At 33.6% G+C, this 23024-nt stretch overlaps 5 protein-coding genes and 1 pseudogene across 6 annotated transcripts; 3 read left to right on the top strand and 3 right to left on the bottom strand.

The window, feature by feature from the left end:
- Positions 1-4245: 4245 nt before the first annotated feature.
- On the top strand, positions 4246-7111 carry LOC123221925 (protein DEHYDRATION-INDUCED 19 homolog 4-like). 2 transcript variants are annotated; one of them, XM_044644906.1, is made up of 5 exons: positions 4246-4506; positions 4585-4751; positions 5413-5490; positions 5940-6205; positions 6560-7111. In XM_044644906.1, the coding sequence occupies exons 1-5, from the start codon at positions 4440-4442 to the stop codon at positions 6666-6668; spliced, it is 687 nt and encodes a 228-aa protein (XP_044500841.1). In that variant the 5' UTR covers positions 4246-4439; the 3' UTR covers positions 6669-7111. The 2 variants fall into 2 exon arrangements, with proteins under 2 accessions (XP_044500841.1, XP_044500842.1); XM_044644907.1 differs by having other exon boundaries at positions 4247-4506; positions 4603-4751.
- Positions 7112-7588: 477 nt separating this feature from the next.
- LOC123221808 lies at positions 7589-11505 on the bottom strand. Its single transcript, XM_044644724.1, has 6 exons — positions 10895-11505; positions 9833-10044; positions 8841-9126; positions 8657-8742; positions 8465-8556; positions 7589-8358 (listed from the first exon to the last, which is right to left on the bottom strand). The coding sequence occupies exons 1-6, from the start codon at positions 11183-11185 to the stop codon at positions 8114-8116; spliced, it is 1212 nt and encodes a 403-aa protein (XP_044500659.1). The 5' UTR covers positions 11186-11505; the 3' UTR covers positions 7589-8113.
- Positions 11506-13511: 2006 nt separating this feature from the next.
- On the bottom strand, positions 13512-15879 carry LOC123221564 (annotated as a pseudogene).
- Positions 15859-16946, top strand: LOC123220454 (major allergen Pru av 1-like). Its single transcript, XM_044642676.1, has 2 exons — positions 15859-16138; positions 16367-16946. Exons 1-2 carry the CDS (start codon positions 15955-15957, stop codon positions 16648-16650), a joined length of 468 nt encoding a protein of 155 aa, XP_044498611.1. The 5' UTR covers positions 15859-15954; the 3' UTR covers positions 16651-16946.
- A 2281-nt stretch (positions 16947-19227) lies between these two features.
- LOC123220471 (major strawberry allergen Fra a 1-2-like) lies at positions 19228-20117 on the top strand. The gene is made up of 2 exons (XM_044642698.1): positions 19228-19538; positions 19613-20117. The coding sequence occupies exons 1-2, from the start codon at positions 19355-19357 to the stop codon at positions 19891-19893; spliced, it is 465 nt and encodes a 154-aa protein (XP_044498633.1). The 5' UTR covers positions 19228-19354; the 3' UTR covers positions 19894-20117.
- A 1925-nt stretch (positions 20118-22042) lies between these two features.
- Positions 22043-22799, bottom strand: LOC123221961 (major strawberry allergen Fra a 1-2-like). The gene is made up of 2 exons (XM_044644951.1): positions 22543-22799; positions 22043-22444 (listed from the first exon to the last, which is right to left on the bottom strand). Exons 1-2 carry the CDS (start codon positions 22670-22672, stop codon positions 22164-22166), a joined length of 411 nt encoding a protein of 136 aa, XP_044500886.1. The 5' UTR covers positions 22673-22799; the 3' UTR covers positions 22043-22163.
- Between the last annotated feature and the right edge of the window lie 225 nt (positions 22800-23024).

Here is a 23024-nt window from a genome sequence, read left to right as displayed (position 1 = left end):
GTAAGACCAATGTAAACATAAATATGAAACTTCTTTTCAATATTTCAACTTCTAACTTTGCGTCTAGCCCCAAATAATTCCATTTAAAATTGACCCCATTTCCCTATATTTATCGTCGCTGCAACAATTAATGCATGCAAAATAAAAGGGTCTTTGATTTCGTGAATTGGAAAAAAAAAAAAAAAAAAACACTTTTCAAATTCACATTTATTCTGACTTTCCGTGTGGTACATACGTGAAAGGGCACAGTGGAGATGATTGTGGTCAATTCATGAATTATAGTGTTAGATAATGATAATGTCGGTGTAATTAGGAGTGTTATAGATGAAATAAATAATATTATTTATAAAATAAGTTGTATTATTAATATAATAAATTATATTATTAAAAAATATTTAAATTAGATTTGAATTGGTTTATCAAACTGAATTTTTATTTTAAATCATACCAACTATTAATTTAAATTGAATTAGTTTGATTTGAGACTATTAAAATGTATTATATGTGAAATATTTTAGTTAATTTCCAAACTATACTGTTACAGTTGGATTGGAATGGGGTAAAATTCTAACAAAACCTATTTTAAAACAAATGAATAAAGTTTTAAACTTAATTTAAAAATAATTTAATTTAATCTAATTTAAATTTATAATATTTACATTGAACCCAACTCAATTAATTTTATAAGAATGAATTAAATTTTAAATTGAAATTTAATTTATTCAATTTAAATATAAACACCTCAAATTTTATTTAATGATGATGTTATAATTATCATTTAAAATAAATCAAAAGTTTTATCATAAATTAATCGTTATTTACTGTATTACATACGACCAAACATCCGGCTATAATCGGGGGACCCACAAGACCAACTTTAAAAGGTCCACATCATCGGACGGTGAAGAGAAAACTGACATGACCTGGCAGATGAGCATCCAGCGGAAAGATCGGACGGACACGTGGTGACGTGTAGTCACGGTAATGTGGAGCCCACAGAGTTGGAAGTGGGGCCACGCGGGAAGAAAAGAAGAGAAGGGTGGTGCAAGTATGGCGTACGTGCGCGTCCCATACACATCGCTTTCACCATAATAATAAATTAGAGTTGGTTTTTGTGTGATGGAAAAGAAAGTAGGCAGGCCGAGGGAAAGCAGGTTCAATCCAAATAATTGTTTGTTTGTTTTTTCAACTCTAACCTTTTTTATTATTTTATTGAATAAATAAATAAATAAATAAATAAATAAATAAATATATATATATATATATATATATATATATATATATATATATATATATTTATAGATAATATATTGTTATTTTATAGCTTTACTTATAAAGTATGTTTGAAAATTCATCTTTTCTTATAAACATATATTATATGATGAACTTCAATCCTCAAAATAATTTCACAAAAGTGACTAATTATAAAAACGACAAGTCACACAATAACTTGTGGAGAGATATCATTTCCCTAGATAATACAATTTATTTGTTAACATTTTTATAATACAGTTTATTAATGATGTAATACGTTAACTTATACCATATTAAGTTTTGAAAGTTATATTAATCTTTCTATATAAAGTGAAATAAAAAGTTATTTTTTAAATTTAAAATATATTTGATAAAATTATAATATATTCTATTTGTCATATAAATTCAAAAAAATATTTTTAAAAAATAGGATGACGTTCGTCATTTAGATATATAATTTCGTAAAATTAACATTCAAACGTTTAATATTAGATAAACATCATTCTGATTTAGATAATAAGATTTTCATAGAATTTTAAGTATTCTCTTTAAAACTATAGTCCAGCGGCAAATCAACACAAATTTATTATCTTATGATGATTTATCTCTTTATAAACATCATTTCTTAAATTTAATTAAAGAAAAGTCCTATAATATAATGTGATAAGAGTATTTAAAAATATAATAAAATTATGTGTTTTTATTTTAAATATATTTATTATTATATAATTAATTGATTTTAAATATTTAAAATAAAAATTAGGGAATGAGGAACCAGATAGAAGAAAAACTCATGAGTGATGTGGAAGTTACTAGCAATTACATAATAAGAAAGATAAAACGAGCACGTGGCAGAAAGAAGTTATGCTCCCCGACATCCAACTCTTAAATTGATGCAGAAGATGAAAGAGTTTTGATTTGATTTGATGTGATTTGAATAGAACGGAAGGACCTGCCAAAATTAAATAAATTTGAAAGTAATAAAAAGAGGGTACCCAATGTTGTCCTGGTTGGAATTTAGTACATATTGCCAGGCTTGGCAAGGAAAAAGGTCCACCCACTTTGATTGACCTAGTTGGATTTCACTCATCATTCTTGTTAGGCTTGATTTCAGGGGCCCAACAAAGCAAAGCTTTTCATTAGGTTGAAATTAATAGCCCAAAGAGTTAAATAATGTGTGACTTATGTTGGTTCATTTAACATTATATTATATTTAACTGAATCAATATTATTTTAATAAATTTATTAATAAATTATTATATCACTTGTATAAAGAAATAATATATTTGTTGTATATTAAAATTATTACCCTATAAGAAATACTGTTAAAATTCTTATTTTTTATGATCTTGTAAGAAAAAATTTTAAAACAATTTTTCATGAGTTAAATCTAAATCACTTAAGGGTTTGAAAGCATCGTCTCCTACTCCGCTCCTGCTCTTTGGGGTGTGGAGTCCTCACTCATTGATCGGCCAACAGGATCATACATCAATGCATGTGTATATATAAAAGGTCAAGTTGGCACCTATGAACCATGTGATAAAGGGATCAATGCCCTGTTCACGTGCCCAACCATTCCATTTGGGGTGTACCAGATTTGATTTCTTCACATGATATGTCTATTCAATAGTCCCCAACTGCACAGTTTTTTTTTTTTTTAAAACTATTTCTGGTTATTGGCATAATTATTGAAAGAGCAATGTAATATCGGTTTGAATATCTAATTAAATGTTTAAATAATATATTATTATATGTATGATTTAAGTATATAACATGATATTTATATGATATATTATCATATAATTAAATTTTAATTATATAGTGATATATTATTTAAATATTAAATTATGTATTCAAAATTGAATATAAATAATTTTATTATTATTAAAATATTTTGGCTCCTTTTTGTTATAGCCCGAGGCTTAGCTGTAAAATTTAGATTGTTTCTAGATCCTACTTGTACTCGGCCATATGGAATCAAGTTGGTGTTAGTGAAATTTTCTAGGATTTTTTATATAAGAGAGTTACGTAGAATAATATTAATTATAGTTAAGTTTGATTCGAGTTAAATTTGAATAAAGGTAATTTGGGATCAATTCAAATTTAAAAATATTAGTTCAAGACCAATAAACTAATACTTGAATTCAATTAAAAAATAATTTAATTTTTAGATTCGTTTTAATTCAATTGAAATTCAAATATTTGGATCAATTTAAATTTGACTTATTTTATTTACTTGAAAAAAATAGAAGTCTAAAAGTACTGATGAATCCAATCTGAGTCAGTTTAGCTTGAATGAGCAGATATTCATCTAGAGTTGCAATAGTGTAACTCAAAAGTTATACATATATTGACCAATTTATCTATCCGGTGATAATATTAATTACATCAATAATATTATTCATTTTACCAAAAATATTTCAATGATATTATATATCAATCAATTTGAATAAACTCAAGGCCACCTCAAGTTGGGTTTAATTTGGACCAAATCTACCTCCTAAACATGCTTCTTGTCTTTCTCAGTAGTCCCCAGTCTGTTAATGCTAAAATGGGCTGGGGTGGAGTGAACCCACATTATAGCCCAAGTCCAAAGTACTTACATGGAAGGGTTGGCCAATTCTCCAGCTGGATTGCAACTTCCAAATTTTTGAGAAATTGTCATGAAACCCTCAATAGGTTTGGTTTTTCAATTTGACTTGCTTTCAAGTTGAAGTAAATATCAGATGGAAGGTAATAAAATATAATTTTTAAAGTTTTAGGGCGGAAAGTTACAGTTAAAGAAAAAAAGGGTGCGAAATTAATTCAACTTCCAAACAACATTCGACACGTGCTTTAATTAACGACCTGGGCTAATAAATTTCCCGGGTGACGTAACGAACCCTGTTAATGTGACGCAATCCTGAACCTTACTTGATAGGGTAGTTTCGTAAGTAAACAATAGTCAAGGGGCATTTTAGTAAAGAAACTTCTTAATAAACAACCGAAGCTGCTCCTTAACACCAGTTCGGTGGTGGCGGCTGGGAAGTTAGAGTTCCTGCTTGGCTTGCCGATCAATTTCTCCGATTTAGGGTTTTATATCTCTCACGCTTTCTTATCAAAGGCTCTGATTTCAACTAATTTACTTAATTGCCACAGCAATTCACTCGAAATCGAACGAAAGTTTTAATCTCTGTTGTTCAGAAATGGAGTCGAATTCGTGGAACACCCGTCTTTCAACTTCTTCTTCACGACGCTACCAGAATCGATCAGGTGAGATGCGATTGCTTTTTCATTTTGATATGAAACTGCGACGTTTTGGTGGGTTTTTTAAAAAAAAAAAAAATAAAGATTTTGTGTTTGGTATAGATCTGTTCATCGGAGGAGGATTTGATGAAACCGACGGTGATGAGGAATTCGGAGGTTTGTATTTGTGTCCATTTTGTGCTGAAGATTTCGACATTGTTGGACTTTGTTGCCACATCGAGGAAGATCATCCTGTTGAAGCGAAAAATGGGGTATCATTCTGATTTTTATTTATTTTTTTGAACTTTTTAAAGTTTTATGAGTGTATATATTTTCAATTTATTGTTGTGTTGTTGGCTGTGGATTGTAGTAAACTTTTAGCTTACAAGTGATTGAAACTGGTGTTTGTGGTATCTAATTTAATGAAGGAGGGGCGGCTGGGGTCTGTTTGGCAGCTGGGAAATAAGATTTTCTGTTCGATGATTATGTTTTTGCTGTTATAGTGGGTGGATTTTGAGACTTAGATTAGTTGTAAAATGGGTTTGTTTTTGTCAACTTAAATCGTGATTCTGATGTGCATGTTGTGATATTGGGTTTGGTTATGTGTCAAAATGGGCGCCTGCAATTCTGCAGTGGGGTTGTTTAGAATTGTAGGGCTACTTATCACTGGATTTGTGGATTTTGTGCATAGATTCAACTTGTGATACCTATTTTTATGTGAGTGAAGAGTACATTTGGAGCTGTTGCTTTTCCTGAATTCAAGTGTTTTGATTAATATTATATTAGTTGGATAAACCTTGTTTTAAGATTATTATTTTTTAAAACTAAATACTTTATTTGAAGTCTTCATTTCTAGTTGGCAGAAGTTGTTTAGAGATGCCAGTGGGTTACATTAAAGTTCTAATTTTTGAGTTTTTTCCTTTGTATTTTCAGGTGTGCCCTGTTTGTGCAAAGAGGGTGGGAATGGATATTGTCAGCCATATTACCATGCAACATGGGAGTTTCTTTAAAATATCCTTTTTTATGTTGTTGGTTTCCTTATTTTTGATGTTTTCAATGTTCTGTCTCTTGTTTGAGCTAATCTGCATTGGTTAACAATGCTTGATCTGTACCTTATTCAACTATTTTTCTGTGCCATTAAGGAACCAGGCGATGGGGGAATCTAAGCCTTTCTCCTAGTGTTATCTTAAGAAAGTTGTTTGAGTCCATTATAACACTGGTCTTTATCCTGGAATTTGCTTACATCATAAATTCATTGATTTCCTTTGATATCCCTAGTTTAGATTATCGATTCTAATTGACTTGTACTTGTAACTGCTAGTTGTTTGCAATGATTTATTTGAAAATTATTTTGAAAAGTTAAAGCCCTTAATGCCATGTGCTTATGTTTCTTATTGTTTGTTCCCATTTGCTTTGTTTGGCCTCATGAGAATCTTTAGTCTTCCTTGACTCTAGATTACGTGCAGCGCAAAAGGAGATTGCGAAGGGGTACATCTAACTCAACATTTTCTTTATTAAGAAAAGAAGTGCGAGATGGAACTTTGCAATCTCTTCTTGGGGGATCTTCGTGCTTTGTTCCCCCCTCCAATACAGAGCCTGATCCGTTGTTGTCATCGTTTATATTTAGTTCGCCTAGTAAGGCTGATGAACCTGTTAGTGTGCAACCACTTCGTATGGTTGTACCAACCTCAGTAATGGAAAAATCAGATGAGAATTTTCAAGAAAGGTATGTCCATATTTGCATTATGCCAGATGATGGGACATTGTTCTAAACTTAATGAATTGAACATATGTTGCATGTGATTTATTTCTAAATTCATACTATAGAATGATGGTGTGGGATGTCAACAGAAATTTCTTGGTTGATCTTAAACACACTTTGATGTTTTGTTGACTAGAATAAACTGAAATCAGTAGTGATACCATAAGTATTATGGTGAACTGAACCTTGAGAGTTTCCAATGCTAGCTTTTGTGGAAAAGGATTTATCCTGTGAAATTAAATTATTTGTGGTAAGTGATGAAATCAATATTATTACATTATATCTTCCTTCTATTCTAACACTATTTTATGGCGACAGAAATGTCCCACAGATGCAGCTATCAGATAAAGACCAAGAGGAGAAGGCTCGCAGGTCTGCATTTGTCCGAGGACTTGTGCTGTCAACTGTTTTCGACGACTTCTTATAAATTACAGTGGCATTGAGGGACTATGTTATGCTATTGTAATATGAGAACCAGCAGTTATGACTGTTATGCATAAAGGGGAAGAAGAAGAATTTGAATTTATGTTATAAGTGGTTATAGTTAGATCAGAGAAAGTCTCTATCCACATTATATGTAGATGGGCATAATGGAAAGATGAAGTTTCATTCAACTTATGTTAGCTTTGCCTTAATTTTCCAGGATGCACTATTTTGTATGGGGTGGGTGTGTTTGAAAGCCTAATCAACATGAATCAACGGATGGTGTTGGAGCCCAAATGGTCAGGTTAAGGTTGAGATGAACACATTGAATAAAAATACATGTATAAACATTTTTACGAAGTTATTCATACAAACTGGGAGAAAGTGAGATACATGTTATCATGTCAGATTACATAGATATTTTAGTGAAAAATGTTTATTATAATATTCAGTTGAGTTTTGGGTCAGTTGTTAAGCGAGAAACGTAACGCATGTTATGAGATTAATTTTATAGTTTTCCATATATTAAGCCAAATTGAATCCAAACGAAGGCCATTCGGAGCACTAACTTAAATCTGAAATAACAAGTAAAATTGCCAAGAAAGAACCCCGGTAAAAATTGTTGAAAAATCTTTAAATTTAAGTTAAATTAGAGCTTTAGTTTGAGTTTAATTAGTTCAAACCAAAAATGGATTTGAACTAATGTTAAATCGACTGAATGAACCCCTAACTGAAACCTCGTTTAACGAAAAAGGAAGACAAAAAACAAAGGTGCCATATCCTGCCCCCTTCGCATTGAAACGTCGAAAATGAAATGGTGCTGTGCAAGAATGTATTCTGTTAAGTAATTACCACTGAATCAAATCTAATACTCAAACAATCGGTATCAGAATCTTACAGCAACATGTACTTGCAACACAACCATTGACAACGGAAACAAAGTCTTGCAGAAAGCTTCATAAAAGTTCGAATTCTTGGTAAGAGTTAGTACAAAGTATGCTGCACAACCTGAAGAGGACGGCCTATCTATATACATAAACTCGACATCATCTGAAAGCCTTATTATAAAGTTATTCTCTGCCCCAAAAAACCTATTAGACAATTCACATGATCAAAATCTAGCATGGATTATCATCAGAAAACTGTGTTCAGATAGTTATATCCATGACCGCAACATCCATTTAAAACGCTTTTTTTTTTTAAATTTAGAACAGAGCCTCCTGCTTACCTCACTTCCACAAACACCAAAAACAGACCATTTCGTGGCAATCCTCTAAACAAAAAGAAAGAACTGTAGTGAATATAGCAAACAGTAAGAATGCTTATGCTCCAGAACATATAAATATCCACAATGGCAAGAGCTGTGGGGGCTGAGTAGTTTTCAAGATCAATGGCGCCAACTCCCTTTTTCGAAATAAAAGCTTTTGAGCTGTTAAAGGGAAATCTCCCTCACCTGAAGGAGGAGTTGCGGGAAATAAAGAAGATGTACTCAGGATGCTTGACTTGTAAAAGCTTAAGCCAGTTGTCAGCAGCTTGCAAAAGAGATTCATAAAGTCCATTATGGTTCCAGAATGGAACTTTGAACTTGTATGACGCAAGCCCAAAGGTAGGCAATGATAGCTTGAAGGACATGTCATCCCTGTGCACCTCCTTGGTAGTAAAATTTAGGACACACAACCCATCAGACCTTCTACCTGCCTCAAACAAAATGGCAACAGCATCATTACCAATATTGAAGCAGTAATACGCGCACAGAAGATGAACACTCTTCCCCCATTTATTACAAAGTAGAAAACTTACTTTGAAATGGTTTTGACAAGGAATGGAAGGTCAGAAAGCAAGCATCAAGATTCTGTAATGTTGGACCCATAGGTATTCTATACATTGGATACCTAAATCAAGAATGACAAAACAACTCTTTCATATTAAATTTACAAACTGAAAGTAGAATAATCACCTCATATAAGCCAAAATAGGCTGAGAAAGCCATACCATGCCACAGATATCCAACTTGAAGGTAAGAGATCACAGCTCCTGTATGTCTTTAGTTCTGGAAATCCAGACGCAAGAACTGAAATCTGTAGGATGCAAGTTACTTCTAGATTAGTAATAATTAAAGTTAAAAGATAAAAAAACAGAAGCTTAACATGTTAATATATCAAAATAATGCACTTGCCTTGTCAGCCAAAGGTTCACGACTAAATGGAGCATCATGCTCCAAATATTCAAATACAGGCTTGCCATGAGGGTTACAAATCTCACTTTCATCACTTGACGAACCCATCAAGTGTTTGTTTCTCAGTGAGAGCCTATATAACTTCTGGATATTTTCATCTGCTGTATTCTGCTGACTCCAAGTCCCCTGAACAAAAGCACTAATTTGCCTCTCTACCCCATAGTCACTGCTACCATCACTACTAGTTTCCCTGGACGTATCAACATCACTCTCCTCATCAGGCTTCCTGTCCAAAGACGGGATTAAAAGATTTTATTACAAATGATACATTAATTGACAGATGAATCTCCACTATAAGAGATCCACCATTAATAATATATCAAATTTTGTAAAACGGTAATTGGTTTCACCAAGATTATTTACAAAACATGCTTTGGAACAGAGGAATATATATGTCACTTAACATTTATAAAATTTGATTCCAAACATCACATTATACATCATTAAGCCCAAGACAACTAACTGAGATTACATATCCAATAAATCCAAGAAAAGAGATGGATTAAATTCAATATCTAAACATAATAATCTGGTGATCCCTTGATGCTAATAAAAAGAAAACGTGGAAGGAACACACAGCATTTATTAAAAAAAATTTCCTTTGTTCAACGTGTTTACATGACTTACCTAGCATGTGAATTTGATTAAAGTTGATGGTCAACAAGCATTTGATATAACTAGAGCATAAATCAGGATAGAGAGAAGTGAAAGCATTGAATGCATACTTAGGACGGTTTATTGGCAACAGGAAATGGCATAATCAAGTAATGAGGTAATTTTAAGCAATAACAAACATCTAAAACAAAACTGTTAACCGTGTGCCACTAATTTAGAATTCACCAATTTTATCCAAACCATATCAAAACAAGATCAATGACGAAGAAACCAGGTAGAAATGAAAAGTACGATAATTGACTGGGGCAATGGCTCACCTCAGCCTTATGGAGGGTCTTGATGGATCTGTATAGAGTTGAATGGCAGACAGGAAAGGAACATAGTACTGCTTGACAGATTCGTTCCCGTCCAACAAAAGAGGAACACCTGCTCCATATGCACTCCATTCCCTATAGGATTCCCATAAGTCACCGAGCAGGAAGTATGGACAAATTTCTGTTTCACTGTCTCCCCATCTCCTTACACTTGTCTATAACAGATTCCCAATATCAAAAAAAGAAAAAGAAAAGGAAAATAAAATAACAAGATCACATAAAAAGCAATCCAAAGAAGTGATATCATAATCTGCATGCTCTTCTGAGGTATCAATTGAAAAATGAAAAAGAAAAAAGATTGTGGTTTTCTATATCCTAATTTATATAAACACTTAATAAACCATGGAAATCTTACACATGTATACCCAGCTTGGTCATAGGGAAGGGACTGGCACAGAGAAAGAAGGGGAAATGCGTTGTCATTCTTTCATCCTTTTTAAGAACTGTTTTAACACTGTACAGATTTTCTATATTCCCCAATTCTTCTGTAAGACAAGGAAACAAAGTTTAAAAGACAAATTTATTTTCTCCTCTAACGAGCTTTTATTCTGTTTAATCTTCTTCCAGCCATTTCCAGGAAAAAATTTTGCATTTATGGTTCCTCTTTTTTCTTTTCTCTCCTTGTTTCTACTCAACCAAACAGAAGAACCCTTTATCTTTCCACCCATTTTCATTTTCTCCAATTTCTCTGTCATTACACTATGAATAAACACAATAATCCCTTCCATTCCATGGGCACTAACAATAGTAGTTCAAAGGTTAAATTTTACTTCAGTTACACAAAATCTACATTTTTCTTATGAATTATATATAACCAAGCAGCAATCCAAGCCTAAATTGAACAAGTGAGATAGCTAAATTAGTAGTATCTAGAACAATAAATAAATAAATAATTGACTGAAAATTCTCAAGCAAACCAACATTCCCGAAACAACTCAGAGCCAAAAATACAAACATCAAAATCCAAACACTAAAATTTAAAAAATGTCGAACAATTTCAATCACCTCAGGCAAATACTGAGCTGGAACCGTAGGAGTGGTGTACTCCAAGAACCGATCCAAATTCGTCGATTCACTCAGACAACAAGGCGACGATTCACATTCATCTGACCATCCTCTCTTATCCAACCCAGCCACCGTAACCGGCGCGTCAATCAATTTCTGATCCTCACGTTCTCGCTCCTGTCGTTGCCGCAACTGCCGCTCCTGTTGTTGTTTCCGTATATGCGGAGGATTGTAGAAGCGGTTCTCGCCTCCGCCACCGCAAGCGTTGGGGGTCGCTCCGAAAGCGGACATTGTAGATATTGAAGGTATTGGGAGAGTTGATTTTTACGGGTGTCGTGTGAAAGAGAAGAAAAGTTCAAATCAAACTGAGAGGAGAAGAGTCTAGAACCTTAAACACAAATATCTGACATTTTTCCTCAAATTGGAAAATCTTAAACACTGCCTATGTAAGATCCTTAAAGGTTTGACCTAACTAGAATTTGATGGCGGTGGATTACTGCTAGTTCGATTTGGGTTTAAATCCATGTTCGGTTTAAACAAATTAAATTTAAGTTAGAGTTTCTGATTAAGAGTTTGACTCGTATTCAAGATTTCGTTAGTAATCTTCATCTAAATTATTTTTTTCCAAACGATTTTTTTAATTATTTATTATTTTTAATGTTATTATTTATTATTTAAACTTTATTTATATTTATTAACTTAGGTTCAAACTAAATTAAAATTAACCCTTTTTTTTTCATATTCAATACAATTTAGTTTGAATATAATCTAATTAAAAAGGTTCCTCCAATTTTGATAGTAAAACTTATTAAATCAAATCTATACCTCAATCAAATGTTAATTTTCAAGAAATTCACCAAAGTGATACAAAAAATAAAACAAACACAATTACGGTACACATACACAATATTTATTTGATGGAAAAACCAAAACAAAAATCCACAACAAAGTTAATTTCCCATTAGCATTCAATCTTCCATTATGTTTGTTACCAAAACAGGAGGTCAATTTTGGGCTCGGATCTCAAACGTCTTCAGAACAAAGATCAATGTATTATAGATCCGAATGTAGAATGGGATTACAAATTGGAGCAATTGATCAGATTGGAGCCTCAATATCCCAAAATTTTCTGCCTCCTCCCTCTTTGCCTCATCTCTTTGCCTAAAGTTTCCAGGCTTGCCGTATATATATATGTATGGCCTTAAGAAATCTTGAAGACTTGGCCCCAAGCCTTACTAACCAAAGCAAAGTCCCTCAAAACACTAATATTGGTAATTTTAATGGGCTCAGGAATTTCCTAAAGGTAGGCCTCAATGGCCTTGAACAATCTAGAAGACTTTTCTTTGCCATCTTTGATTTGCTCTCCCTTGATCTCAAAGTCGCCAATGGTATAATATTGGTTGATGCTTTTGCAGATGGATCCTCCGTATGGAGAAATGCTATCCTGATCTCATGTGTGATTTTCTCAAGTGATTTCATCAATGCATCACCCCCAAAAATGCTTCGCATACTCAAATTGGCTTACTGCAACTCACAAAAAATACAAGTAAAACAAGCACATGCTACATTGGCTGTCAGGCCCTCCATCTCCCTCAATGAGCTCAACATTCTTAATGGCCTGTGGCACGACCTTGGGGAGGAAGGTTGATTGGTTCTTGGAAAGCTTTAATGGTAAGAGATGAAGGAAATTGAGTCCTTATTTATACACAGAGTTTGCAGCTTTAATGAGCTCAACTTTTTCATACTTTATTGGATACTTCCAATGTAACTACATAATATCAGTAGCCCTTCAAAGCTATATTTTTCTGTAAATGCAAAAATTGATTCCAAATTTTGTACTAACCTGCATCTTTTTCTTGAACAGTTAACTGGAATGCCAGGATGATAGCACAAAGGACAAATTTTTCATAAAGTCGGCAGTCCATGATAAACAAAGGTCAAAAGAGATAATACCTCACCATATGGAGTAGCTTGCTATGCCTGGGTCTAACCAACATCAACAGTGGTGCCGTGGCGCCGTCTGTGGGACGATGCTAAGTGCTCTCCCCAAAATCCTTTGGTGCGGTGGGGGCTGTGTTGATGCCAAACCACTTTAAGTGGTCTGCTAATGAGAACAAGTGGGTGGCATCTTCTGATCTAGGATCCATCTGCAAATTCTCTGTTAAGTTCTATACTTTACGTGCTTTGACATCCCAGAAGAGCAACTACTTAACTCTGAAGAACAAAAATCAACTGTGTAAATCAAGTGCATTGAAGCATTCCTCCTGGCCACTCCTGATGGATGTTAAGATAGTTTAATATGTATTTGCTTAATTATCTGGGGTTTTTGTGTACTTGCCTTACCAGTTAGCATTTTCCATTTTTAATGGATTCAGAATTCAATTACTGTATCTTTTTTATAATAATACATTGTTGCACTTGTTTTCCTTGTATTTACGGTGTCTTATATTGATCACTTGGAAACAGTTCGGCGTTCTTATAGTTGACCTGATTTCCTATTGAAGAAATCTATGAAATCAACACAATACAATCTCTTAACTGTAGGATAATTTTTGTGCATTTATTTATGAAAGCAAAACAACAGACTCTTTGTTTCAGAGGAACATGACAAGCCACTTAGTCGTCACAGTAACCAAGCCTTAACAACCACAACAGAATCTCAACTTTAGAAGGTTTCAGGATTAGCCAAACGGTATGCTTCAGTGGCCTTGAACAATCCTGAAGACTTTTCTTTGCCAGTTTTGATTTGCTCTTGATCTCAAAGTCGCCAATGGTATAGTACAGGCTGATGCCTTTGCAGATTGATCCTCCGTCTGGAGAAAATGATGTCTTGATCTTGTAAGTAATTTTCTTACGTGATCTGATTGATGCACCACCTTCGATCACACTGTAAATGTAGAGTAATTTTTCTTTATCCAATGCTTCAACCTTATGCTTCAGATAATGAAATTGGCTTCCTGCAATTCACAAAAAGCAACGTCACTAGCAAAATATGACATAAGATCGAGGTCATAGTTATTATAGTGAAACTAGCCTTCGCCAGAAGTAATCATCTTGATGCTGCCAGGCCTTCCATCTCCTGCAATGAGCTCGAGCTGACCCTTGTACGGGCTTCAAATCTACTCCCAGTCTCCGCATTATTTGATGCCCAGGCCTGGGGCAGGCCGTGTTACCTACATTTAAAGGAGCCTGGCAAGGGCCCAAAAACAACATTTTGATGGTCTTTCATCATCCTTCGCTATATTTATCATCCTCTAGTATTAAAAATGTAAAGAAAAAGAATAATCAGCATTGAACCAAGCCGCCAAAATGCTTAGTGGGTTCAGGAAAATCCTGAATGAAAATTTATTTTGGACTTTTGCATTACAGATTCAACTTTTGAACTTCACCCGTTAGAAAATTACTAACTCATAGAAAAATGACATAAAAATATTTTATATACTGTTATTTTCTATATACATTTTATGCTTTCGAAGAGAAAAGGGAAAAAGGAAATAAAGGTCAAGCTAGGCAGATTAAACGTGCCCTGGCCAGCTTAAATTATTGGTTTCATGTCTATCAGCTTAGTTTTATATTTGGAATAATCTGAGGCTGTGCTATCAAAGTCCAGTGGAATATCAGTTTTAGACTGTTTATATTTCTTTTCCATCAATTTAATATTCTTACAGGGATAGCGATAAACGGATAAGCTCGTGGAAAATTCTCTAGGCAGCTAGCCATTGTTGAATAAGTCAGGTTGCAGCTGGCGTTAGGGGTGGATTCGAAGCGAGCTTGTTCGGGCTCGAAATGAGCTTTGCTCAAACGAGCCCGAACCCGAGCTTACCTTGAACGAGCCCGAGCCCGAACACGAGCCTGAATTTTAAGCAAAAACGAATATGAGCCTGAACACGAACATTGGTTAAGCGAGCCGAGCACTCAAATAAAAAAACATTTATTTCAAAGAAGAAATGACACCGTTTTTCCTTGGAAATATGAGCCTAAAGCGAACCCGAACCCGAACACTAAAATTATGAAACGAACTGAACACGAACATATGTTTAGCGAACTTGGGCTCATTGAAAACGAGCCGAAAACGAGCTGAGCGCTGTTCGGGCTCGGCTCGATTCGTATCGAGCCCTAGCTGGCGTCATATATGATTTATCTGTTAGGAAACGAATCGAGCCAAAAAGAAAACGAAAATCGAAATTATACACACAAGATAAGGTTGTATATTTACATAGTTCGGCTAATAATACTAAAATCCATGGCTGTGCTGGGTTTTTATAATCATTTTCTGGGTCACTAGATATAATTTAGCTATGTAATGTACTCTGAACATGATCAGATTCTGCATTTCAACATTATCTAAGTCAGAAAGCTTGAAAAATAAATTCACAAGCATCCAAGTTGGCAATTTTGAGAAATAAATTCAACATTATCCAAGTCGGCAAGTTTGAAAAATGAATTGCTAGAAAAATAGCAAGCCAACTACCTTTGTGGGACAGAATTAAAGGCTCACCATCAAGAATTTTTTTCTTTTTTCACTGCAATCTTGCTATCAACAACAATGTTTCTTAGAAGTCAATGTTTTGAGCTTATCACTTATAGTAATACTATTTTCTGAATAGGTTATTTGTAACACCTAAGGCAAACACAGAAATGATGCTGATAATGTATAAACTGTCAAGATATATTTTGGGTTATAAATCTTAAAGGTAAAACTGTGAAAGATTGTATGTCAGAAAACCGACAATATCTTGATGGCCAACAGTCATCAGAAATTTCTATTTTTTGCACTAAAATTCTCAACTTTTACCTTTCTGTTCTTTTTTTAATATGAAAGAGGTTCTTTCTGGTTGAATAAAAGTTTTTGGCAACGCATATATTCTGAGGTAAAGTCAAGTTAATTAGGTGGTGAATAAGATAAGCCATTTAAATATTCAACTTTGAATCTTGAAAAAGGATTCCCAGCCTATAAATAGCACCTTCTCCTTGAACATCTCCATAACTCGGAGCTCCTTAGTTATCAGTAATCACTTCTCCATTATCAACACTTAAAACTATACTTTTTTACGGTGATCATGGCAGTTATCACTGATCAACTGGAGGTAAAGTGCGCCCTCCCCGCAGCCAAGATGTTCAAGGGGTTTGTCCTTGAGGCTGATGATGTCTTCCCCAAGGTTATGCCACAAGCTATTAAGAAAGCCGAGCTCATCGAAGGCGATGGAGGGCCTGGAAGTATCAGGAAAGTTAGCCTTCTGGAAGGTTAGTTGAATTTACACAGCAATATTGATCACTAAATTGTTCTAAAAATTTGCTGCATCTGTAATATTACCCCGTCTTATTGCGTGACATACTGTGAGAATATTATCCGCTTTGCACATGTTACATTCACCCTCTTTCGGAACTCAGCATCTTAACCGAAGTTTATAGCATCAACGTGTTTCCACTTGATAAAATAGCAATAACAATGGTTTATTTGTCGATATGCAGGCGACAAACCCACTTACATGAAGCACAAGATTGATGCTCTAGACAAAGAAAGCCTTTTATTCTGCTACACCATCTTTGAAGGTAACATGTTGGAAAACAAATTCGAGAAAATTGTTTATGAGACCAAGTGGGAGTCATCTCCTGATGGAGGATCCATCTTCAAGTCCACTGCCAAATTCTACACCTTACCTGGCTTTGAGGGCGCAGAGAATTTGATTAACACCGGAAAAGAAAAGGCCATTGGCATGATCAAGGCTGTTGAAGCATACCTCCACGCCAACTGATGATGCCCGTTAAGATGTTTGTTATATGAATTTGCATATCTTGTGTTATATATAAGCGCTTTAATTAGCCCTTCCAGTTACCTCGAAAAAAAGTGGCTTGATGCATGTCAGATTTTTGCTTTTTTTTTTTCTTTTTCAAAGAGTGTGACCATGTAAGGATTAAGCCGAGCCTTGCTTTTGTTGTATTCTGAGTATCAGCCTTACTGAATGAAAGTTTGATGCAAGTATATTATTGTAACATCTCCGCAAATCTTATATTAATAAAATATTAATGAAATATTACATATTTATAAATATTTTACATTGTTTGAAAATAAAAAAAATAAATTAAAAAAATAATCAATTTCAACTCCGGGATCACTAAAAAAAGTTAAAGGATAATGAAAGAGATTTGTTAACAAAGTAGGAACTTCTCTACAAAACAGTGTTATGAGATCATAACCAATAAAAAAATTGATAATGAAAGAAGGAAACAATTAATCAAATTAATATTGATTCCCCAATTGATTTTCAAAATAGGACAATTCTTCTCCAGCTGTTGTTTTCTTCAGTATTCTTTTCTCCCCAGGAAGTAAAACTTTTCAGTCTTCTTTGCAGCTTAATTACATTTCACAAATGATGATGACAGTGTTTTAGTAATACCACATTAGATTACAGTTGAATTCAATCTAAATTATTTAAATTCAGATTTGAAAAAAAATTAAATTCGTTTTTATAAAATAATTTAATTAAGTTATTAATCTGAATATTTGATTTCAAATTAGTTTAAACCAAATCTAAAATAATTTTTTTTAGATGAATTTAGGTTTTAATTAGTTTATATTAAATTAATATTTAGTTAAGTTTTTTAGGTTTAAATCGATTTTAAGTTAAGTTTTGTTTGAGTATGCCTTCATAAGGCTCAACCTTACTTAGATAAATGATAAATCCGGTAAACAGTTTGCATTAATTTACTCTTGAATCGGTAATTAAATTTCTACAAGAAAATTGCAAGAACTGCAGAGCAACAGTTTTCAAAACTCCATTATGGCAAAAATGATTGCACTGATTATGAGGCCAAGGTGGCGCGCTCTTCAGATGGTAGATCCATCCTCGAGATCAGCGTCAGCAAGCGCTTCACCGTTGAAGGCTTCGAGATCAAGAAGGAACAAAGTCAAGGGTGGGAAAGAAAAGGCTCAAGGAATGCACAAGGCCTTTGAAACTTATCTGTCGGCAAATGAAAAGGTCAAATTTTGCCTGCCGAGGAGGCCTTTTACAATTAATTGTGCACCGTCAACATTCACTATTCTGGTCTAATAATCGTAACTATTGTTGAGGTATTGTCAAAGGGCTTTGTTAACAGATCTTGACGGCTTAGGTAGATTGGTTTACATAGCTAATATTCCGATGACTATAGTATTACTAATTACATAGCAAAATTTTACTCAAACATGCACCGTTCATTGTAGAGGTTGAATGCCTGGGAACTTTCTATTTTATAATTCACATCTGTAGAATTAATATTATATCTAATCTAAGAACATGAGAACATGTTCACAGTTCAGACTGGTAGGTGATCAGTTCCAATTAAATTATTCTAGTTGCAATATTTTATTTTAATTCACACTTCCATTCCATCAACTTGAATGATGGATCAAAGCACAAACTTAGTCAAATCTCTGAAAATGTTCATGATGAATTAATTCTCCTACAATTTATCTTAGTTTACTTTAAAATATAATTATGTTCAATAAAATTAATATTAATTCAATATTTCTTCACATTTTTTGTTATAATTAATGAATATATCTGTTAATGAATTATATATCACTCATATAGAAAAAAAATATAATTGTAAATTCCCAGTTAGAAAATGAGTGTTATTATATAAAGTATGACACTTTTTAGATAAATTATATGTCGATAAAATATAAAAAAAATATTAAAATTATATATACTTCTCGTACCCCATAAGCCATGCCAATAAAACTGGAATATACTTAAAATAAACTGGAATATTGAATTATTATCAATATTCACAATTTAATATTTATATATTTGTTCTATTATTTTCAGGTCAATATATTATTGTTGACTGGTACAAGATCGCATCACCAGATAGACTTGAAAAGTATTATAAATTATGTCGACATTTTCACGCAACATCCTTTATTTAAAAAATAATATTTTTTTTAAAGAAAAAATATTTTCAAAAATACTCAATTCACATCGAAGTTGATGTAAAAAATCCTATATCGAATGAGAGTGAATAGTTTATGTCAATGTAATCCCATCGTCTTCCTCTCTTTCACCCCGGTGTCTTTCCACGGTAAAATTTCGAGGTTAATCTTCTACCAATGGGAAAATCTCTACTGAAGAAGAGATTTCCATTTCCTTGAAATTTAATTACTTAAAATTTTTACAAAGGGACTAATTTTTTAATTTGGTATGTTCATTTGTTCCTGTGTTAATATTAGAAGGTTCTATCCGGTACAACGAAAATTTTTGGCAAGACATATACTTGGTCAAGTTTGATTGCTTGATAAAAAATTATAAGGCAAAATAAATATTGAGCTGTGAGTCATGAAATTCTGAATCCTTAGCCTATAAATAGCACCTTCACTTCCAACATCTCCACCACTCAAAGCTCCTTACTTCGGTTTAATCACTTCTCATTCTTCCTTTTCCTTCAATTTCTTGAATTTTTATACTTTCTCAGGTCATCATGGGAGTTGCCACCGGTGAATTTGAGGTCGCTTGTGCCGTTCCACCTGCCAAGATGTTCCAGGCCGCTGTCCTCGATGCTGACGAGCTCTTCCCCAAGATTATGTCCCAAGGTATCAAGAGTGCCGAACTCATTGAAGGCGATGGAGGGGCTGGAAGCATCAGGAAAATTAACCTTGTCGAAGGTTAGCTGCTTTACTGTATTTTCACATTATATTTAACCAGTCTTGTCTTATCTAACTTTGAATTGTTTTTTCAGGCAACTTTTGCATGAAGCACAAGGTTGATGCCCTAGACAAGGAAAGCTTCGTATACAACTACACCATCTTTGAAGGCGATACCTTGACCGGCAAATTCGAGAAAATTGTTTACGAGACCAAGTATGTGTCATCTCCTGATGGAGGATCCATCTTCAAGGCCACTGTATCATTCCACACCTTAGCAGGCTTTGATGTCCCAGCAGAGAAGTTGGTTAACACCGCAAAAGAAAAGGCAACCGTCATGGTCAAGACTGTTGAAGCTTATCTCCAGGCCAATTAACCATATATCTCAAGTCGTATGTGTGTTTTGCCTTACCAGTTACCTCAAATAAGTGGATCAGGGATCAATTGTGGCTTGTTGTAAGATCTTTTATGTGTAATTTTTCTGGTTTTTGTTTTTTTTCGAAGAGTGATTATGTAAGGATTATGCCAATCCTTGCTTTTGTTGCATTCAAAGAAATCCAATAAAAAAGAAAGACTTTAAAGTCAAATAAGTTTGAATAATTTATATTGAACACAAGTTGATGTGGTAGGTATATTACTAGGATAAATAAATAAATATTTATTTATTTTGACATGTCAGCACATTATTATTCTATATATATTTTAATATTTTGTGTAGTTTGGTAAAAGATATGCTGTTAGACTAGAAAATTTCCATCCATGTCGCATCATGACATCAAATTGTCATTAAAAAAAAAAAATTAAAATAATGACTTGTTTTGCTTTATATATATATCTCTCTCTATGATATTTTTTATTGTATAAATATAATATTTTTTAAATTTGATTTTATCTTTAAAATAAAAAAATTTTAAGATTTAGGATTAATTAGGTGGGTTGGACGACTGGCCATAGCTAAATAGTTTGATCGATCTATCAAGTGTGTTATTTTATATCTTAATTAGGTAAGTAAAAAACTTAAAAATATTTTAAATATTTTATGTTTTAAACTATATATAAAATAAAAAAAATGATTTTATATATATATAAAAGAAAAAAATAAAACTATTTTAATTAATACCTAAGGCTGGACTCGAGCCGAGCCAGTTCGAGCTCGAGCTGGCTCGATAAATTTTTTTTAAAATTTTTTATACAAAACGACGTCATTTTGATTCATATATATATACAAAACGATGTCGTTTTGATGTGAAAAACGAGCCGAATTGAGCCGAAAACGAGCCGAACCGAACTCGAGCCGAGCCCAAGCTAGCTGCGAGCCGAGCTCGGCTCGGCTCGAATCCAGCCCTATTAATACCTTTAAAAAAATTAATATCAACAAAGAAAACAATAAATATCGAAGCCCTTGTTTTCTTTAATATTCTTTTCTCAAAGTTCTTTGACAAATAACTTTCTGCCATTTTGCAACTAAATGTTACAAATGATATTGACCGCATTAGTAAAACAAGGGCCTTAGGATAAAAGAATATTGAAGAAAACAAGGGGATCGACATTTAACTGTTTCCTTTGTCAATATATATTTGCCTGTCCTAGTAATTTACCTTGTATTGACTTTGAAACTTTGAGACATTGTGAGCTCTACACATAAATCCTATTTTATAAGATGAGTCCAAGCCCATACCCTATTTCATCATCCAATTGTGTGCTATGAGGATCCTCTTCTAAACACCAGGAGGACCTCTTCTTCAGTTGCGTTTTCTCCTCTTTTGAATGAAGAGAACTCTCAACCATGACACTTATAGCATGACGACTCTCCTGTGGTTCTCTTTACTCTAGTGAATTGTTACAATCCTTCACTGCAAAGAGGACTTCAAACTTATCCTTGTATGTTTAGTCTTCTCAACCAAAATCTACTTAGTTTCTTATGGTATGGGCGAAATAATAGGATATTTTACTAACAATATAGCTCTCACAAAACTATCATTACTTATATTTATGGTAGTGCTCGAGTCAAGATTCATGACATAGCTTTCAAGATTGGGATTCTACCACAACTTGGAGTCATTTGACATGTGTTTTGATTTTAATTTTTTGTGTTAGTTTTGACTATCGTTTGGTTGGAATTTTTTTTTTTTTTTAAATTTTATTCTTGTCCTCCAATTGGCGTTGAAGTTAAAATAGGAGAGCTTGTGATTGTTGTTGTTGCTGGTCTGTTGTTCTAGGCGGAATCCCACCCCCTTGATTTGGCTTTACAATTGTAAATGGGGAGGTCTTGAGTCTTTGTGTTTAGTCCTTGGACCATTAATTGAGGTATATCCTTGTTAAGCTGGTCAAATTTGAACACTTGCATATATTTAATATGCGTACCTACTACATCAACTCATATTCAATAAAGTTTATACAAAACATATCTGACTTTTAAGTCTTTGTTTTTTATTGGATTCCTTTGAATACAACAAAAGCAAGGCTTGGCATAATCCTTGCATACTCCTTTAAGAAAACAAAACCGAAAAAAATTTCATAAAAGATCTTACAACGAGCCACTTTTGATCCCTGATCCACTTATTTTAGGTAACTGGTAAGGCAAAACACACATGCAACTTGAGATATATATAAGCAACATATATAACATCTTATCAGGCATGAAGATCAATTGGCCTGGAGGTATGCTTCAACAGTTTTGACCATGACGGTTGTCTTTTCTTTTGCCTTGTTAATTAGATTCTCCCCTGGGACGTCAAAGCCAGGCAAGGTGTAGAATGTGACAGTGTACTTGAAGATGGATCCTCCATCAGGAGACAACTCCCACTTGGTCTCATAAACAATTTTCTCGAATTTGTCAGTCAATGTATCACCTTCGAAGATGGTGTAGCTGTACACGAATTTTTCTTTGTCTAGTGCATCAACCTTGTGCTTCATGTGAAAATCGCCTGTTTATCGAAAAATAATCCAAAATTAGATATAATAAGATTAGTTAAATAATATGTGAACGTATTATTGGACCGAGTGTTACCATAAAGTAACTAACCTTCGACAAGGTTAACTTTCCTAATGCTTCCAACCCCTCCATCGCCTTCAATGAGTTCGGCACTCTTAATAGCTTGAGACATAATCTTGGGGAAGAGCTGATCAGCGTCAAGGACAGCAGCCTGGAACATCTTGGCCGGTCTCAAATTCACCGGTGACAACTCCCATGGTCACCTTAAAAAGTATAAAGTTTAAGTAATGTAATTGAATAGGAAGATTAAGAAGTGATTACTGATAAGGAGCTTTGAGTGGTGGAGATGTTAGAAGTGAAGGTGCTATTTATGGGCTAAGGATTCAGAATTTCATTACTCAGAGCTCAATGTTTATTTTGCCTTATATTTTTTTTTATCAGGCAATCAATTTTGACCAAGTATACGCCCTGCAAAAAATTCTTTTGGACTGGACAGAGCCTTCAAAAAATAAAAAATTAGTTTTCAAGTATAATAATACTTCTGAGCTTTCTTTTCTTTGATTAGCAATGTT

This window comes from Mangifera indica, chromosome 7 (genome assembly GCF_011075055.1).
Source record: "Mangifera indica cultivar Alphonso chromosome 7, CATAS_Mindica_2.1, whole genome shotgun sequence".
Lineage (NCBI taxonomy): Eukaryota > Viridiplantae > Streptophyta > Magnoliopsida > Sapindales > Anacardiaceae > Mangifera > Mangifera indica.
Note: the sequence above shows the minus strand (reverse complement) of the source record. Positions and strands in the feature narration are given on the sequence as shown.

Excerpts from the sequence above, each read along its gene's own strand:
- LOC123220454 (XM_044642676.1), top strand. The coding sequence starts at position 15,955 with ATGGCAGTTATCACTGATCAACTGGAGGTAAAGTGCGCCCTCCCCGCA. Across the intron at positions 16,139-16,366 it reads GAAAGTTAGCCTTCTGGAAG|GCGACAAACCCACTTACATG; the intron begins GTTAGTTGAATT and ends GTCGATATGCAG.
- LOC123221925 (XM_044644906.1), top strand. The coding sequence starts at position 4,440 with ATGGAGTCGAATTCGTGGAACACCCGTCTTTCAACTTCTTCTTCACGA. Across the intron at positions 5,491-5,939 it reads AACATGGGAGTTTCTTTAAA|GTGCAGCGCAAAAGGAGATT; the intron begins ATATCCTTTTTT and ends ACTCTAGATTAC. Across the intron at positions 6,206-6,559 it reads GATGAGAATTTTCAAGAAAG|AAATGTCCCACAGATGCAGC; the intron begins GTATGTCCATAT and ends TTATGGCGACAG.
- LOC123221961 (XM_044644951.1), bottom strand. The coding sequence starts at position 22,672 with ATGTTCCAGGCTGCTGTCCTTGACGCTGATCAGCTCTTCCCCAAGATT. Across the intron at positions 22,445-22,542 it reads GAAAGTTAACCTTGTCGAAG|GCGATTTTCACATGAAGCAC; the intron begins GTTAGTTACTTT and ends TTCGATAAACAG.
- LOC123220471 (XM_044642698.1), top strand. The coding sequence starts at position 19,355 with ATGGGAGTTGCCACCGGTGAATTTGAGGTCGCTTGTGCCGTTCCACCT. Across the intron at positions 19,539-19,612 it reads GAAAATTAACCTTGTCGAAG|GCAACTTTTGCATGAAGCAC; the intron begins GTTAGCTGCTTT and ends TTGTTTTTTCAG.
- LOC123221808 (XM_044644724.1), bottom strand. The coding sequence starts at position 11,185 with ATGTCCGCTTTCGGAGCGACCCCCAACGCTTGCGGTGGCGGAGGCGAG. Across the intron at positions 9,127-9,832 it reads AGACCCTCCATAAGGCTGAG|GAAGCCTGATGAGGAGAGTG; the intron begins GTGAGCCATTGC and ends GTCTTTGGACAG. Across the intron at positions 8,557-8,656 it reads AGTTGGATATCTGTGGCATG|GTATCCAATGTATAGAATAC; the intron begins GTATGGCTTTCT and ends TTCTTGATTTAG.